The 18,456-nt window shown below is 39.9% G+C and overlaps 1 protein-coding gene across 3 annotated transcripts in view; it reads right to left on the bottom strand.

The window, feature by feature from the left end:
* The window catches only part of LOC309802590 (dihydrodiol dehydrogenase 3), a 43,095-nt gene extending 27,694 nt beyond the window's left edge, over positions 1-15,401 (bottom strand). The window contains exons 1-8 of one of the 3 annotated variants that reach the window (XM_082618275.1): positions 15,263-15,400; positions 9,849-10,016; positions 8,882-8,998; positions 7,418-7,495; positions 6,560-6,682; positions 3,708-3,817; positions 2,616-2,781; positions 188-270 (exon numbers count right to left, since the gene is read on the bottom strand). In XM_082618275.1, coding sequence (XP_082474401.1) covers positions 188-270; positions 2,616-2,781; positions 3,708-3,817; positions 6,560-6,682; positions 7,418-7,495; positions 8,882-8,998; positions 9,849-10,016; positions 15,263-15,346 — 929 coding nt within the window. In that variant the 5' untranslated portion in view covers positions 15,347-15,400. Of the gene's footprint in view, positions 1-187; positions 271-2,615; positions 2,782-3,707; positions 3,818-6,559; positions 6,683-7,417; positions 7,496-8,881; positions 8,999-9,848; positions 10,017-14,938; positions 14,983-15,262 lie in introns of those variants that run through there. The other 2 variants (XM_082618277.1, XM_082618276.1) reach the window with 2 other exon arrangements.
* Between the last annotated feature and the right edge of the window lie 3,055 nt (positions 15,402-18,456).

The following is an 18,456-nucleotide window of genomic DNA, read 5'->3' as shown; positions in this document are numbered from 1 at the left end:
GTGTCCACAAGTCTGTTCTCTACATCTGCGTCTCTATTCCTACCCTGCAAATAGGTTCATCTGTAAGGGGATATATGTATACATATAGCTGATTCACTTCTTTGTACAGCAGAAACTAATGCAATGTTGTGAAGCAACATTAAAAAAAAAGAAAACAATGTGTGTGAAATATATACAAGTCACTTACAAGAGTAAATCATAATACCGTACATTACTGTTGAGGCCATCAATTGCTTTCATGTCTTCTGGAGTTAATTCAAAATCGAGAACCTGGAAGGAAGGGAAGAATCACATTAACCTCTCCCCCAAGGAGTTGGCCTCCCCCTGGGAACTGGAGGACTTTCCAACTGGATGGAGGCAAGAAGAGAGTACAGGGAAGACTTGCCTGTCCTCAGCTTTCAAGTGAACCAGCCTGGGAACACTTCTGCGGGATCCTCCACCTCTCTTTCCCACTCCCTCTCCTTTTCTGATCCATTTCACACACACACACACACACAGCTTGCAAGGCAACAATCCCAAATCTTTCTAAGTGAATTACTTGTGACAGAAAACAAACAAACAAAAATCTTTTTCCAAACAAAGGGGCAGTTGGACAACCTGGACAGAATACTCGTACTTGACCAAACATTACACTGATTTTTCCTTCCCAGCACCCCTAAGTATGACACAGCTTTGAGCTTAAGCAAATATTGGAAGGAGAACCCCCTGCAGTGAAAACCTATCCGAGAAGCCCATATCAAACTTATTCATTCTCTATGAATAAATTGAACAAAAAAGATTATGTAAATGCCTTTGTAGAGAAAGTTATGAAATGTATTTAAAATATTAAAGAACACCTAAATAATTAGAAATTCATATCATACTCATGGAATGGAAATCTCAATCTTGAAAAGAAATCAGTTTTCTCTAAAGTGATCTAGTGTTTCAATGCAACATGAACCAAAGATATAAAGATTTTTTCTTTTGTAGAAGTTGGTAAAGTGATACTAAATTTTATATAAAAGAACAGCTAGTCAAGAGCAGCCAAGACATCCTTAAAGAAGAAAAATGTACCATTCTTTAAAGCAAGACTTATTTTCCACTACAATAAGACAGTGCAGCAAAGTAAATAGCTAACTAGAAGAAAGAGGCCAGAAATGTACTTATGGACACTTGATACATGACAGAGTTGACAATGAAAATCTGTGGGAAAATATGGACATTTAGGTTTCTATTTAAGTGTATATATATATATATATATATATATATATATATATATCCATTTTCATGTCATATTAGAAAATCAGTTCCAGGTGTATTACAGGGCTAAATTTGAATGGAAGACAAAAACAAATTTTCAGGGTAATATTTCCTTGCCCTTTGAATTGGCCTGACCTCTAACTTGCACTGGACAATGAAATTTGCCAGAAGAAGTGGTAGTCAGTTCTGAGCCTAGACATGACAAGGATTTTTTTTCCCACTCATTGCTTTGGTATTATACCACTGTGCTGAGATGAAGACCAGGTTAGTGGCCACAGTCTAGCCGACTCTACATGAAAAACCGTATGGAGAAGAGGGCTGGCTCCTCTGACAACAGCCAAATCCACCTGCTAAAGCGGCACTGCCTAGCTGCTCTGCATTTGACTGCAAAGACGTGAGACGGCCCAGCCAAGGAGAGAATAGCTTAGATGAGTGCAGGCTAATTGTCATACCACAGAATCATGAGATGCATAAATGATTTCTGCATTAAACCCCTTAATGGGGGCGAGTTTGCTGTACAGTTATGGATAACAGTATAATAATCGTCTCATACATATAAATCAAGAGACAACCTAATAAAAATGGACAAAGTCTTGCACAGGAACTTCACAAAGGCAGAAACTCAGGGAGATTAGAAGTATGAAAATGAAACTACGTTACTATTCAGAGGAATGCAAAATAAAACCATGATGACATTGAGGTTGAAGATCACTGCTGTAATCTGTGTGCTCCCCAAATTCGTATGTTGGAAAACTCACTTCTACTGTAATGATATTAGAAAGTGGGACCTTGGAGTGGTGGTTAGGTCATGATGGTGAAGGCTTCATGAATGAGATTTAAATAATATCATATATCATATAAGAGACTCTGAGAGCTCCGTTGTCCCCCACTACATTAAGACACAAGGAGAAGCCTGTGACCTGGAAGAGGGCCCTCACGTGACCACACAGGCATCCTGATCTCAGACCTCCAGCTTTCAGAACAGTGAGAAACAAATTTCAGTTGTTTCTAAAACACCCAATATCTGTGGTATTTTGTTATAGCAGCCCAACTGTCAAAGAAAATCACAATTCAATTTCGTCAACTGAGAATAAAGAAAATAAGATATCACTGGCAGGGTGACAGAATAAATTGCAGATGTAATGCTGGAACTAAAATCTCCATTTTCTGTCCAATCTTAATCCTATCCAGCCATGACACCTCTCCTGTTGCCACAGTAGGAGGAGAAAACCATTAGGAATATACATAAGTCATACATGCATGATAAATAACAGGTAAATTATCTTGGCCCAAAGATAGTCTTGAGAGCTGGACAAAGAATGACCCTTGTGAAGGATATTATTTAGACCCCCTGTGCCCACAGCCCCACTCATCACCTGTATGTTCTCTTTGATCCGCTTCTTATTGTAACTCTTGGCCAGGACCACAACCCCACGTTGCATCTGGTAGCGAAGGGCAATCAGTGCTGGGGTTTGCTTGTGCTTTTTTGCAATGGCACAAAGAACTGGGTCCTCCAAGAGAACTGGGTAGCTCGGGTTCACCCTGGAAGGAAATTCAGAAATGCTGAAGATCTGAGACTGAGTATTCAGTTTGTTAAGAGGCTTCCCAAACAGACCAAGTAGGTCCACTCTAGACCACTGCTTCTCAAAATGTGGTCCATGGACCAACAGCATCAGTATCACCTGGGACCTTGTTAGAAATGCAAATTCCATGGCTTAACTGCAGACAAACTGAATCAGAAACTCAATTGTGGCACCTGGCAATCTGTGTTTACAAAGCTCTCCAGGTCATTTGGATGCATGATTGAGTTGAGATCAATGCTTCCACAATCATGGATTTTTTCTGTTTTACATCTCAGTGGCTGTTTTTATTCTCCAATCACAGCCCCAAAGTAAGTACAAGAGCATGAAAGGAGAAAGAGAAGGAAAAGACTGGGATATTTTTTAGTTTAATTTTCTCAGGTATTGATAAAAATTGAGTAGTCTCAAAATGAGAACTATTCATTTCATCATTACTTACAGTGTGCAATACTTCTACAGATGTTTACAAAAATGGTTCAAATTGTAATTTTTTGGATCATGATAGACCTGGGAGTTATATGTTATTATCCTGATTTTATACATAAGGTAAGTGAAGCCTGGAGAGTCTATTACTAGTAATGTGTTCCTTAGGTAATAAATAAGTAAATCATGACTTAAGCTTATGTCTTAGGCCTTAACTGGGGGATTATATATAGATTTTAATACAGACACGTGTTATTGATCAATCTACAACAAGATACATATAATTTAAGAAAATTGGCTGGGTGATGGGTAGACAAAAGAGAAGGATTCCTTCCATTCCTCCCTTCTCTCCCTCAAGCAAGTTGAGAGTTATCTCCAGAGCACTGAGTACGGTATGACTAAAAATATTTCATCAAAAATGGAATTTTAGGCAAACTCTCCATTGTCTTCATTAGGGTTCATTACCAATCTTTTAATCGTTGGGATCCCAGAGCACCATAGGCAACAAGAACAATATCGTTTGACTTGCAGAAGTCCAACAGTTTGCTCTGATTGAGATAAGGATGACATTCCACCTGTAGAAGACCAACAAAGAAGAGTTTCAGATTATATGAAATGGTAATGTAAATATAACAGAGAAATGTTAGAAGTTAAAAAAATCTAGGGCTTCCCTGGTGGTGCAGTGGTTGAGAGTCCGCCTGCTGATGCAAGGGACACGGGTTCGTGTCCCGGTCCGGGTTGATCCCACATGCCACGGAGCAGCTGGGCCCGTGAGCCATGGCCACTGGACCTGCACGTCCAGAGCCTGTGCTCCGCAACGGGAGAGGCCACAACAGTGAGAGGCCCGCGTACCACACACAAAAAAAAACTAAAGAAAAAGACTGTGTAACATTAAATTTAAACTGGAAGCATCAACATCAAGTAATGATTTTTTTTAAATACATTTTATATCTCTGTCCCTAAAAAGTTAAAAAATAATGACATTCCTGAGAACAAGCAACTCTAGGGACCAGATCTCAATTACTAAATACACTACCAGGAGACACGCCTAATTCCAGATCTGAGACAGAAAAACAACTGTTTGAGTCTTGGACATCAAATTTTGCAAAGAATTTGCTCCAAGACTCATGAAGAAATGTCTGAAGCACTAAAAGAACCAATTTGATGGGGATCCCACTGGTGACATTTGGTTAGATTTGAGCCTCAAAAGGAATAATGAATAAAAGCAAATGTAACACTGGGAGTAAATAAAAATCCCTGAGTCCCAAGTGATGAGAGAGAGAGAAAGAACAAAAATACTTGCCTCCACTGATGGTGATTATTACAATAAATCCTTTCTCAGAAACTGAGAACTAAGGGGAAGGAGTAAAGTTTGTATCCTGTCTTATAGGAATAAGGTATTTTATGCTGACTTAATGACAGAATTTTATTTTTGCAATAAAATGTCAGGTAAGAAGATCAAAAAGAGTATTTAAGTTGAAAATATTGAAAAACATCCCAATGAAATAACTAATTCAGGTGAAAGTCGTTGATGGATTCTCAACCATTATGTGAAAATTTGGGGAGAATCTAACTTCCCCAGATGACTAGGTAATTTCAATAGGGAAAATACACATTTCCAAACAAAAAATCTAGCTACCACTAGCTTTACCAGGAGAATAAAAGTGCCATCATTCACAGTGGGACAACCTGTCATCACGTGCTTCCTACTGGGATGCATTTGAAGGTCACAGCATGCAAAGGACGTGTTCTTGTCAAAATGTTTAACCTTAAGGTAGTAAGGAGTTCAGATCTATCTACTCATTTACAGGAACTGAGAATAGAGAAACAAATTAACTAACATCACAAGATGATAGTCTGATAAATCTATTATATTTGTCAAAAACCTGTCTGGATATCATGGTTACAAAAATGATTGAGTGACCACCATGCTAGGTTAAAAGAGCTTGAAAAACATGTCTCAAAGTGACATGTGAATCACAATGAGATTCAAGTCAACAAAATATTACATACATAAATATATATACATATATATATATTATATATATATATATATACATCTGGCAATGTGGCAAAATGTGAAAAATTTTGCCTACAAGAGGGAAAATGGATGTTCTCTATCATACCCTTAACTTTGTTAATATCTGAAAATTTTCACAATGAAAACTTGGAGGCAAAATTAATGCTAAAATCACATTAATTTTTAAACTTTTATAAATGAAAATGTTGATGCTGTATATAGATATATATAAATCTTGAATTTTACAAGCTACTTTTTCTGTAGAAGACTCTTACTCCTTGACTTCAGGTTGTACTTGTGGACATTACATTATATGAAATACAACAGTCACAGAAAAACAAATATTAATATCTAAAATGGTCAGACGGGAGCAAGGAGAAATCGGAAGTTTCTAAACATGGGTGTGAAGTCTGTTACTCAAGATGAATAAATTCTAGAGATATGCTGTATGGCGTTGTCCCTGCAGTTAACAATATTGTATTACATTGTATTGTATACTTAAAATTTAAGAGGACAAATCTCTTATTAAGTTTTCTCACCACAAAAAAAGTAAAAATACAACAAAAAATATACGAGCACAGGATCAAACAGAGAAAAAATGTGTTTAAACATTTAATTTTAAGGTAGAAATCAATGGGAGAACCATACCAAGACCAAGTAAATCACAAGGTCTGCTCTAATTCCTGAGTGACTATTTCATCTACTGTTAGTATCACCATAAGACATTAACTTCACCCTCTAACCTGGATGAATTTCATAGTCTCCAGCAAATTTTTCTGTACTATGCTTCCTGTTGAAGATCTCTAAAAGCAGAGACACTAAGACTAAGGACTCAGGCATCTGAGCCCCACACAAACTCTTAAAACCTCAATGAGATCTCATTTTCACTCTTTATTTGCTTCTCATTCTATGTTTTCATGGCCTTCCTACCTGTACACAGTTCCCTCCAAGGCACTTTCACCATCCAATTTCTGGTCATCCTTTACAGCTCAGGGAAATGCCACCTTCCTCTAAGTTCTGGGTAACTATTCTAACTCTCCTTTATCTCCTTTACCTTCCCTAAATTCCTACCCACAATTTAGCAGGAAGCCCTCCCCATCTTTTCCACCAAGACTTAATCACACAGAGATACCATTCTGGGTTCTATTCACGCCCTTCCAGACAGAGGCTCTGCTCTCTAGAATCTTCTGTCCCACAAAGGTAGGGTGAATAGGAGCGGAAGACAAATAGACATCTGGCTCTACTGCAGGAAGGAGGTTATGAAGAGCAGAAAGGAGAGGAGATGGAGGCTGCTCACCTGGTTGCAGACTGGCTTGTACTTGAGCCCCGGCTTGTTCAGGATCTTCTCCAGCTGTTTGCGGTTAAAGTTGGACACCCCGATGGACTTGGCCAGTCCTGCCTCCTTACACTTCTCCAGGGCCTGGGGGGGAAGGGGTAGTGAACATGATTTGCAATGGGCTATAGAGCAAGAATAAATGCTGAAAAAATGCTAACAGGGTCAACTGTCAAGAATTAGCATGGATTATCAAGAAGAAAAAAGGGGAAGAAGGTTGTGACACAAGAATAAGAATTATGGGACTTCCTGGTGGCGCAGTGGTTAAGAATCCGCCTGCCAATGCAGGGGACATGGGTTTAAGCCCTGGTCGGGGAAAATCCCACATGCTGCGGAGCAACTAAGCCTGTGCACCACAACTACTGAGCCTGCGCTCTACTGCGAGAGGCACAGAGCCTGCGAGCCACAACTACTGAAGCCCACGTGCCTACAGCCCATGCTCTGCAACAAGAGAAGCCACCACAATGAGAAGCCTGTGCACCGCAGTGAAGACCAAACGCAGCCATAAATAAATAAATAAATTTATAAAAAATAAAATAAAATAAAATAAGAATTACTGTCTCTTCCTTAGAAAAACTCAGAAGAAGATATATCACACTGAAGGAAAGAGATGCTTATCTTCATTGTCCCAAATTCTTCTCCGTTTCTCTCTGTGAACATTTCAGCAATGATTTCGTCCACACCACCCCAGCATAACAGCCCTTTAAAGTTCATGAACTGCTGAATCTGATGGTCCACAGCCCATTCTCACAGGTGGAAGAAATGAAGGGGGTTCCCCCTCTCCTGACTTCCTCCCCTGGGCTCTCTCCTCCACGGACTCACCTCCCACGTGCGACAGAGATCCACTGTGTCAAATATCATTTTTCCATTTTCATCTTTGGGAAAAAGTTCCTCCCCTGGCTGGAATAAAATAGAAGCAGTCATTTTAAAGATGTCATTAAATAATTTCCCCACACTTAACCAGGCTGCCAGGCACATCTAGGACCAGGACACTAAACATCCATGAGGTAGGTGTAGTAACATTCTAGATCTCTTACACTTACTATATGTTTTAATAAATAGAATTTTCCTAGGTCCCAACGGGGGCTTAGAGTGACTTATGTAAAGAATGGCAGGGCCTCCCTGGTGGCGCAGTGGTTGAGAGTCCGCCTGCCGATGCAGGGGATACGGGTTCGTGCCCCGGTCTGGGAGGATCCCACATGCCGCGGAGCGGCTGGGCCCGTGAGCCATGGCCGCTGAGCCTGCGCGTCCGGAGCCTGTGCTCCGCAACGGGAGAGGCCACAACAGTGAGAGGCCCGCATACCGCAAAAAAAAAAAAAAAAAAAAAAAAAAAAGAATGGCAATAAGTTACATGGCTTTATTTCCAGAAAAAAAGTGCAATCTCGACTTAAGCCTGACAATCCGATTTCCTTTTCCCTCTGAACATCTGATAGCCCTAGGGCAGGCACATGAATCAGCAAGGCTATTTTTAGGTTAATATGGAATATGGAAGATCCAGACATGCTCTCAAATGTTAATGACCATGAGCCTTGAACTGATCAAGGTTAATTTGCCACCAAAGGAAAATGTTGAGGTAAAAATAAAGCAAACCAAGAGTACTACAAAGTTAAGGGATAGAAAAAAAGGAGACATTTCTGAAGAGTACTGCAAATCCTTAAATCTATCCATGGCTGGGACTTCCTGTCTACATAGTCCAATAAACTCTTTCACATAGGGTAGTTTGAGTAGATTACTGTAACTTCAGATCAAGAGTTCTACATAATGCAGTTCTTAATGGCTAAGTGCAGTCTACAAAACTCATTGTGAAGACAGCCAATGGTGTAGGCAAGGTCTCCCTAGTCCCTGTAAAGGATGCTAGGTTTAGACCCACCCAGAGAGAGCACCACCAACTCCGGTCAATTTGAAAGGGTGAAAGAGGAGATAAACTTATCATGTTCAAGTGTAAGGCAGCTTCATTGCTCACCACTGCTGCACCAAACTGTGTGTTCATGAAATCCCCAAGAGGCTCGGGACACTGTGTTGAACGCGTCTATTTTTATTTCCTCAAGTTTTTAAGGCAGAGGATGTGAGATTGTTGAACTCTTTTCTCTTGGAGGCATGGAAAAGAAATTAAGGATTCAAAGAAACCCAGTAAAAAGATAATCAGAAATTATGATTTTGGGAATTCTACTCTAGTGTAATCATCCCTACATCTTACTAAGAAAAATCTGAATTCAACCATCCATGCAAGTTGATAGATATTCTCACACAAGAAATAAAATTGATGTGATCACACAAATTGCAAACCTTCAGAGCCGCTGGAAAATGAATAATATAGAGATCAACATAATCCAGTTGAAGATTTTTCAGTGACTTTTCCAAGGATGGTTGAACAAACTCTGGTCGAAGGAAAGTGGACCAAAGCTGCAGAGGTTAAAGAATGGGAGCTATGTTAAATTAATGCCTTAGGTAATTTTGTTTTTCTTCTTTCACCTAAAAATTAGACAGTTTTCCTGATTAGAAACAGATGACCACAGAGGAAAATCACTGTTTCTTTTTCAGTTCCATTTTTTATCTAACCAACCCAAGTAAACTTTATTATTTGATTGATTTTATCATCAGTACATCATTCACAATAAAAAGAAATGATCCAAGAAATAAAAAATATTATCAAACAATTACCGTACTCATCATCTGAATTATGTTTGATAGAGTTTAAAAGCAGTTCACAAACTTAATCTAATTCTATCAAAGAATCAATCCTCTCAGGAATTAGTATCTGTTTGTTTACATAACTGTAGGAAAAGTGCTTTGAGCATGTTAATATGAGCAGAACATAATTCAAGACACTTTTGCTAGATCTTGTGTAATATACAAACTGCCTCTCCTATTGCTCTCTCTCATTGATGGATGTAAGAACTGAGATTTAGAATTTGAAGAAATTTTAGAAAGTCCCCTAGATGATAAGAAAGGCTATAATCTGATCACAGTTCTGTCTGATTCATTAGCCCATATGAAATCACATAGCTCTGGTCTAGGATCAGAGAAGTAAAGTGACTTTACTTTAAAATTAAAATTTGAACACAGCAATTATGAGAATGCCATCATCACTCTCATTTTCTTTTTGGATACCAGATTTAATATACAAATATGTGTGAAAAAAGTTATACCAATAAGCACAGTTCACCAAACAACTACTCATCCTATTATATAATTGTCACCTGTGCACAATCATGTTGCACACATGTGCACACTCACACATCACACACAGCACCTTTGAAGTGTAGAATATGTCTTCTCTCTTCACAGTGCCATCTGCAATCTTGCTGCGAATGGCCTGTCCAACCTGCTCTTCATTTTGGTACAAATGAGCACAGTCAATATGGCGGAACCCAACATCAATAGCAAATTTGGTGACCTCCAGAGCTTCACTCTTAGGAACCTACATAAGCAACAAAGGTAGTAGTTGGATATCCACAGGATTAAGAGATTGCTAAAACACAAGATTTGATCTTCCCAAGAATCAACTTTTCTTCATGCACTTGGTTAGTTCTGCATGTGTGGTGAAGAACGTGTAAGTTTCTCTCAATGTTCCTGGTAAGTAATTAAAGTTGGACATCCAGGAAGTCCTTCAATCCCAGGCAATCACTGATTTATCACTGGCATTAGAGGTCCCCAAGACCACCTCCAGTTTCAGTGATTTTCTGGAGGAACTCATAAGACTGAGCATAAAGTTGTAGTCATGGATATGATTTATACAGTGAGATATTTTAAGCAAACTCAACAAAGGTATAAGGTTCATGGTACAAAGCATCAAGAAACAAGATGAACGCTTCTAAGAGTCCTCTGTCTACCAGTGTAGCCACACAGAATACACCAAATAAAAACCGTATCTATTCACGGTGTACAAAGTGATGTTTTCATATAAGTATCTATTGTGATATGATTTACCACAATCAAGATAGTTAACAGATTCATCACCTCACATAGCTAACTTTTGGGTGTGGTGAGAACACTTAAGATCTACTCTCTTAGCAAATCTCAAGAATATAACCCATTATTATTAACTATAATCACCATGTTGTACATTAGGTCTCAAGAACTTATTCATCTTATAACTGAAAGTTTGTACCCTTTGACCAATATCTTTACATTTTTCCCAGCCATGGCCCTAGCTTCTGGTCACCATGCCTCTATGCTTCTATGAGTTTGATATTTCTGCTTCTATGAGTTTGATTTTTTAAGATTCTACCCATAAAGAGATCATGCAGTATTTGTCTTTCTATGTCTGGCTTATCTCACTTAGCTTAATGTTCTCTGGGTTCATCCATGTTGTTGCAAATGGCGGGATAACTTCTTTTATAAGGCTGAATAATATTCCGTTTCTTTTTATGTGATTCAGAATCTTTTCTTTTTCAAGGAGGTAGATACTTGGTCTAACTGCCCTTTGTTGGGTCTAGTCCTGGTTTTCCTTAAATGTATGGGCATTCGGAGATGTACCCAGGAATGAACCAGTGAGCTTCAGGAATAGCCTGGACCCTTACCTCCCCTCATCCCACTTTACGCTGCAAATTAAACATGCCCAGGGGCTTCCCTCATGGCACAATGGTTAAGAACCCGCCTGCCCGAATTCTATCAAACATTTAGAGAAGAGCTAACACCCATCCTTCTCAAACTCTTCCAAACAATTTCAGAGGAAGGAACACTCCCAAACTCATTCTACGAGGCCACCATCACCTTGATACCAAAACCAGGCAAGGATGTCACAAAGAAAGAAAACTACAGGCCAATATCACTGATGAACATAGATGCAAAAATCCTCAACAAAATACTAGCAAACAGAATCCAACAGCACATTAAAAGGATCATACACCATGATCAAGTGGGGTTTATTCCAGGAATGCAAGGATTCTTCAATATACACAAATCAATCAATGTGATACACCATATTAACAAGTTGAAGGAGAAAAACCATATGATCATCTCAATAGATGCAGAGAAAGCTTTCGACAAAATTCAACACCCATTTATGATAAAAACCCTGCAGAAAGTAGGCATAGAGGGAACTTTCCTCAACATAATAAAGGCCATATATGACAAACCCACAGCCAACATTGTCCTCAATGGTGAAAAACTGAAACCATTTCCACTAAGATCAGGAACAAGACAAGGCTGCCCACTCTCACCACTCTTATTCAACCTAGTTTTGGAAGTTTTAGCCACAGCAATTAGAGAAGAAAAGGAAATAAAAGGAATCCAAATTGGAAAAGAAGAAGTAAAGCTGTCACTGTTTGCAGATGACATGATACTATACATAGAGAATCCTAAAGATGCTACCAGAAAATTTCTAGAGCTAATCAATGAATTTGGTAAAGTAGCAGGATACAAAATTAATGCACAGAAATCTCTGGCATTCCTGTACACTAATGATGAAAAATCTGAAAATGAAATCAAGAAAACACTCCCATTTACCATTGCAACAAAAAGAATAAAATATCTAGGAATAAACCTACCTAAGGAGACAAAAGACCTGTATGCAGAAAATTATAAGACACTGATGAAAGAAATTAAAGATGATACAAATAGATGGAGAGATATACCATGCTCCTGGATTGGAAGAATCAATATTGTCAAAATGACTCTACTACCCAAAGCAATCTACAGATTCAATGCAATCCCTATCAAACTACCACTGGCATTTTTCACAGAACTAGAACAAAAAATTTCAAAATTTGTTTGGAAAAACAAAAGACCCCGAATAGCCAAAGCAATCTTGAGAACGAAAAACGGAGCTGGAGGAATCAGGCTCCCTGACTTCAGACTATACTACAAAGCTACAGTAATCAAGACAGTGTGGTACTGGCACAAAAACAGAAAGATAGATCAATGGAACAGGATAGAAAGCCCAGAGATAAACCCACACACATATGGTCAACTTATCTTTGATAAAGGAGGCAGGAATGTACAGTGGAGAAAGGACAGCCTCTTCAATAAGTGGTGCTGGGAAAACTGGACAGGGACATGTAAAAGTATGAGATTAGATCATCCCCTAACACCATACACAAAAATAAGCTCAAAATGGATTAAAGACCTAAATGTAAGGCCAGAAACTATCAAACTCTTAGAGGAAAACATAGGCAGAACACTCTATGACATAAATCACAGCAAGATCCTTTTGGACCCACCTCCTAGAGAAATGGAAATAAAAACAAAGATAAACAAATGGGACCTAATGAAACTTCAAAGCTTTTGCACAGCAAAGGAAACCATAAACAAGACCAAAAGACAACCCTCAGAATGGGAGAAAATATTTGCAAATGAAGCAACTGACAAAGGATTAATCTCCAAATTTTATAAACAGCTCATGCAGCTCAATAGCAAAAAAACAAACAACCCAATCCAAAAATGGGCAGAAGACTTAAATAGGCATTTCTCCAAAGAAGATATACAGACTGCCAACAAACACATGAAAGAATGCTCAACATCATTAATCATTAGAGAAATGCAAATCAAAACTACAATGAGATATCATCTCACACCAGTCAGAATGGCCATCATCAAGAAATCTAGAAACAATAAATGCTGGAGAGGGTGTGGAGAAAAGGGAACCCTCTTGCACTGCTGGTGGGAATGTGAATTGGTACAACCACTATGGAGAACAGTATGGAGGTTCCTTAAAAAACTAAAAATAGAACTACCATATGACCCAGCAATCCCACTACTAGGCATATACCCTGAGAAAACCATAATTCAAAAAGAGACATGTACCAAAATGTTCATTGCAGCTCTATTCACAATAGCCCGGAGCTGGAAACAACCTAAGTGTCCATCATCGGATGAATGGATAGAGAAGATGTGGCACATATATACAATGGAATATTACTCAGCCATAAAAAGAAACGAAACTGAGCTATTTGTAATGAGGTGGATAGACCTAGAGTCTGTCATACAGAGTGAAGTCAGTCAGAAAGAGAAAGACAAATACCGTATGCTAACACATATATATGGAATTTTTTTTAAAAATGTCATGAAGAACCTAGGGGTAAAACGGGAATAAAGACACAGACCTACTTGAGAATGGACTTGAGGATATGGGGAGGGGGAAGGGTAAGCTGTGACAAAGTGAAAGAGAGGCATGGACATATATACACTACCAAACGTAAGGTAGATAGATAGTGGGAAGCAGCCGCAGAGCACAGGGAGATCAGCTCGGTGCTTTGTGACTGCCTGGAGGGGTGGGATGGGGAGGGTGGGAGGGAGGGAGATGCATGAGGGAAGGGATGTGGGAACAGATGTATATGTATGACTGATTCACTTTGTTATAAAGCAGAAACTAATAAAAAAATAAAAAATAAAATAATCTACAAAGATATACTGTACAACACAGGGAATATAGCCAATATTTCATAATAACTATAAATGGAGTATAACCTTTAAAAATTGTGAATCACTATATTGTATACCTGTGATTTGTATAATACTGTACCTCAACTATACTTCAATAAAAAATAAATTTAAAAAAGAAAAAAAAAAAAAGAACCCGCCTGCCAACACAGGGGGACACAGGTTGGAGCCCTGATCTGGGAAGTTCCCACATGCCGCAGAGCAACTAAGCCTATGTACCACAACTACTGAACCTGCACTCTAGAGCCCGTGGGCCACAACTACTGAAGCCCACATGCCACAACTACTGAAGCTGGCATGCCACAACTACTGAAGCCAGCGCACCTAGAGCCCATGCTCTGCCAAGAGAAGCCACCACTTGCCACAACTAGAGAAAGCCCACGCAAAGCAAAGAAGACCCAATGCAGCCAAAAATTAATTAATTAATTAATTAATTAAAAATAAATGAATAAACATGTCCTGTCTTCAATCTCCAAAGTGTCTCTGAATATTTCCTTCTGTTTTATAGATGAAAAAGGTGAGGCTCAAAGTTTAAGGACCAGTTCTTTGTCATACAACTATGTACTCCAAAGACAAGATGGACAGCAAACTTTCTGGCTTCCAGTCTAGCAAATTGTCCATTTTGCCCCTCTTATACCCAAGCACTGAAGATTATAGTTTAATAAAAAATATATTACAAATAAACAAGAATTGAAACCTTGCCCTATAAGACTGTAGCTTATCCTCTCAAGTGATATTATATATTCCATTAGAATAACTTTCCAAGCAGAAACAGAAAAACAAGGCAAAACACAGACGGAGCATTTCTCGTCTGGCACCTAGCAGGCACAACACAGTAGAAGAGCAATTCTCTCCCATTATTTTTCATTCACCTCATCTTCAGGACCTTTTACCTCAAATACTTCTTTTTGGAAAGAGGAAAGAGTTCTTGAATGAATGAAACATACAGAGAAACCACACCATTGCAATCAACCTCAAAGCAAAGCAGCTGACAGTCAGTGTTCTTGATGGCTGAGTTTCACCACTTCTGCCAAGCTGGGAAAGAGACAGACACTGGAGGGAAACCCAGAATAATCGGTAGGTGACCACAGCTTCAGACGCTGATGCCGAGGGAAGACTGAATGCTTTCTCCCCCTGCTAGGGGTTGGTTCTAGCCTGGTTAGTAGAACCAAGTGACCCTCCCAGAGTCGCACAGTAACTCAATAATTTGACAACCTAAGTCCACTTCTACTCATGTTACATCCATTTTCTTTTCTAATCCTAACCCCAGCCCACAACTGTTACCTCCTCAGGGGCATAGGTTCCAAATCCCAGAATGGGAATGAAGTGGCCATCATTAAGTTCCAGACACTGGCATTTGGGGTCCATTGCCTGTTGCTCCTCTGACTAAGCAGACTCTGACTTTTTCTTCTGCCCTCACAGGCTATGAATAACAGGAAGGTAACACCCCACTGTACTGTCCAATGTTAGCAGAAATATTGCAGGAGGAGCATGATTAAATCAGTAGCCATGGAGTAAGGAATATTTGAAGGCAATTAACTTGTTTGGGTTTTTTAACAGAATAATATTAAGTATTGTATAATGATAAATAAATCACTAATTGCTTGGAAATATTTTACCTCATATTTTTAATAAGTAAATTTATAATTCTGGATCCACTTACATTACTGTAAATTATTGCATGGGATTTGCTGAACAATTATTGACCATATGTTAAGACTAGAAACCTCCACATACCAATCTTTTTTGTTTTTCTAATTATGAAGCAAAACCTTGACCAAACATCAATTGAAACAATTAACTATATTACAGCACACACACACACACACACACACACACAATCACACAACTTAAAGGAGTGACTAATAAGCATTTTTCAAAATGTTAGCCCTTAATAAAGAATGAAAACTTCAAATGACAATAAATTTGCCTTTTGACATTTCCCACCAGGAAAATTATTTTGCTTACAGATGGGGGTGAAATCCTGAAAATGATACCAAAATCAGACATTCTAGCAGAGTGCTTATGGGAGGTTAATTATTAATAGTTTTTACTGTGTGCTGTATGCAAGCAGAATCTTTGTTCATACCTTTTACCTAGTTAGAGAACTTCTGAAAATTGTCATGATGTAAATGATACTTCATATAATTTATTATCTTGCTCAACATTATTCATAAAAGAAAAACCTGTAAACAAGTTAAATTATAATAAAATTGGGAGGAGTTAGGGAAATTGTGAAACATTGATACAAGGGAATGTTGTGAAGCCAATTAAAATTTAACATATAGATTAATGTCAGCTAAATGGTGAGGTAGGGAGTGCTGAATTCTCCCATGGAAACATAAGGAAAAAAACAGAATCTTGCTATAAAACTTCATAGTCGTTCTGGAAAACAGTCAAACAAAAACCTAGAGCAACAAAGTGAACACCCAGTTAGGAAAAATCCAGAACAGAGTGGTAGGACATTTCATGGTGTTTTTACTCACCTGTACCCTCCTCCTGCCTGGTGCATTGCAGTCTTGATCTGTAAAGAACAGCAGCTCAGCTCCCAGTCACATCCCTCAGACCAGAATGATCACAGAAAACCTTATTTGCAATGTCACAACCTATTTGGGGCTGTCTAAAAACTGGTGTCTGTTTCACCTAACCCTAAGCTTAAACTGAAAAGCAGCTGGAATGGTTCATTACAGCTGCAGGGGGATTATATATGCACAGACGCCAGGGAAAAGAGATTAAGGGAGGAGACATAGCATAGACCACATAAAACCCTAAGTAGAACTGGGGTGTGGATTTGGGGGATAGTAAGGCATTCATGTATTCAGGAGAATCAAAAAGCCACACAGATACCAGGCAAGATGCAGAGTCAGAAAAGAACTGAGTAGCCCTTTAACTTTCCTGTTGGGCTGATCCCAAGACTAGGAGCATGCCAAGCTAATTAGTGAAGGACAGTCATGGCATAGAACAAATCTGCAATGAGTGGGTATTTGCTTGTTGTTTCAGGTGCCCAATCGTAAACACACACACAGAGACACATACATACACACACACACACACACACACACACGGCATACGAGAGAGGAAGGAAGGAAGGAAGGAAGGAAGGAAGGAAAGAAAGAAAGAAAGAAAGAAAGAAAGAAAGAAAGAAAGGAAGGAAGAAAGGAGGGGAAACATGGTCCATGAAAGGAAGAAAATAAATTGGCAGAAACTGTTCCTGAACAATCACAGGTATTAACCTTAGTACACAATGAGTTTTAAAACCACTGTCTTGGGGAGGAGATCCAGGTGGCAGAGCAAGAGGATGCTGAGCTCACCTCCCCCATGAGCACATCAAGATTACATCTACATATGGAGTGATTATCACTGAAAACACACTGGGGACCAGAAGGAAGGTTCTTACACAGCCAAGGCTGTAAAGAAACATCTACATAGAGTTGGGTGCAAAGGGAAGAGAAGCAATCAGATCAGGACTTTTGCCCCAAGGAGGGACACAGAAGAGGAGGGGATTACAGGGATTCAGTCTCGGAGATCCTCCCTGGAGGGTGAGCCGTTCAAACCACATACTGGCCACCACAGCCCTGGGGCCCACCACCAGGAAGTGGAGTCCCCGTAGCTGGTGTGAAAACCAGTGGGACTAACAGGAGAGCTGTAAGAAACCTAGACTCTCCTCTTGAAAAAGGTGCACACTCTTGCTTGCTCCTGGGAACTAGGCAGAGGAAGCAGATTGAAACTGCCCAAGACTCTGGCCAGTTTACTCTGACAGCCCCAGGGTACAACCTGGCCCAGGCCAATGCCCAGCCGATGCCCACTTCAGCACCTCTGGCTCCAGGTCAGCTCCTACTAAGGCAAGGGCTGCCAGTGCTGGGGACAGTGTGCAGTTGTGGAGGACAGAGCTGGCTCAGGCCAGCATGACATTTGAACAGGGCAAGGGTGGCCATTACTGCCATTGGTAAAGGTGGCAGATCAGAAGTGTTCTGGAGCTCTGACAGGTGTGCCAGGATTGTACCAGCATGCACAGCAGTCCACACCAGGTGCCTGCTCCAACCTGTCTTCCTCCAGCACTGCTCCCCTCTTGGGCAAAGGTACCAGTGCTGGTGGGGCAGGCAGGGAGAGGGTGCGTACTTAAAGGGAACATAACCAGTTTGGGCCCAACCCTCAGGGCTTCTGCTCCAGCACCTTGGGACCTAGCCTGGCCCAATACGATGGTGCCAGCCACTGAGCGTAGAAAAAACCTCAGCTCAGACTTGTTTCTGGCTCTAGCCTCCCCCGTCCCACCTCTCACCAAGGTGATAGCTACCAGCACAACCTGGGGAAAGGCATGACCCGTGCTCACTTCAGCTCCAGCTCTCCCACCAAAGCCTCGAGGGTTGGGACTTTCCTGGTGGCTCAGTGGTTAAGAATCCTCCTGTCAATGCAAGGGACACAGGTTCGAGCCCTGGTCTGGGAAGATCCCACATGCCATGGAGCAACTAAGCCTGTGT

Source organism: Mesoplodon mirus (assembly GCF_964341445.2).
Source record: "Mesoplodon mirus genome assembly, chromosome: 4".
Taxonomy (NCBI): Eukaryota; Metazoa; Chordata; class Mammalia; order Artiodactyla; family Ziphiidae; genus Mesoplodon; species Mesoplodon mirus.
Note: the sequence above shows the minus strand (reverse complement) of the source record. Positions and strands in the feature narration are given on the sequence as shown.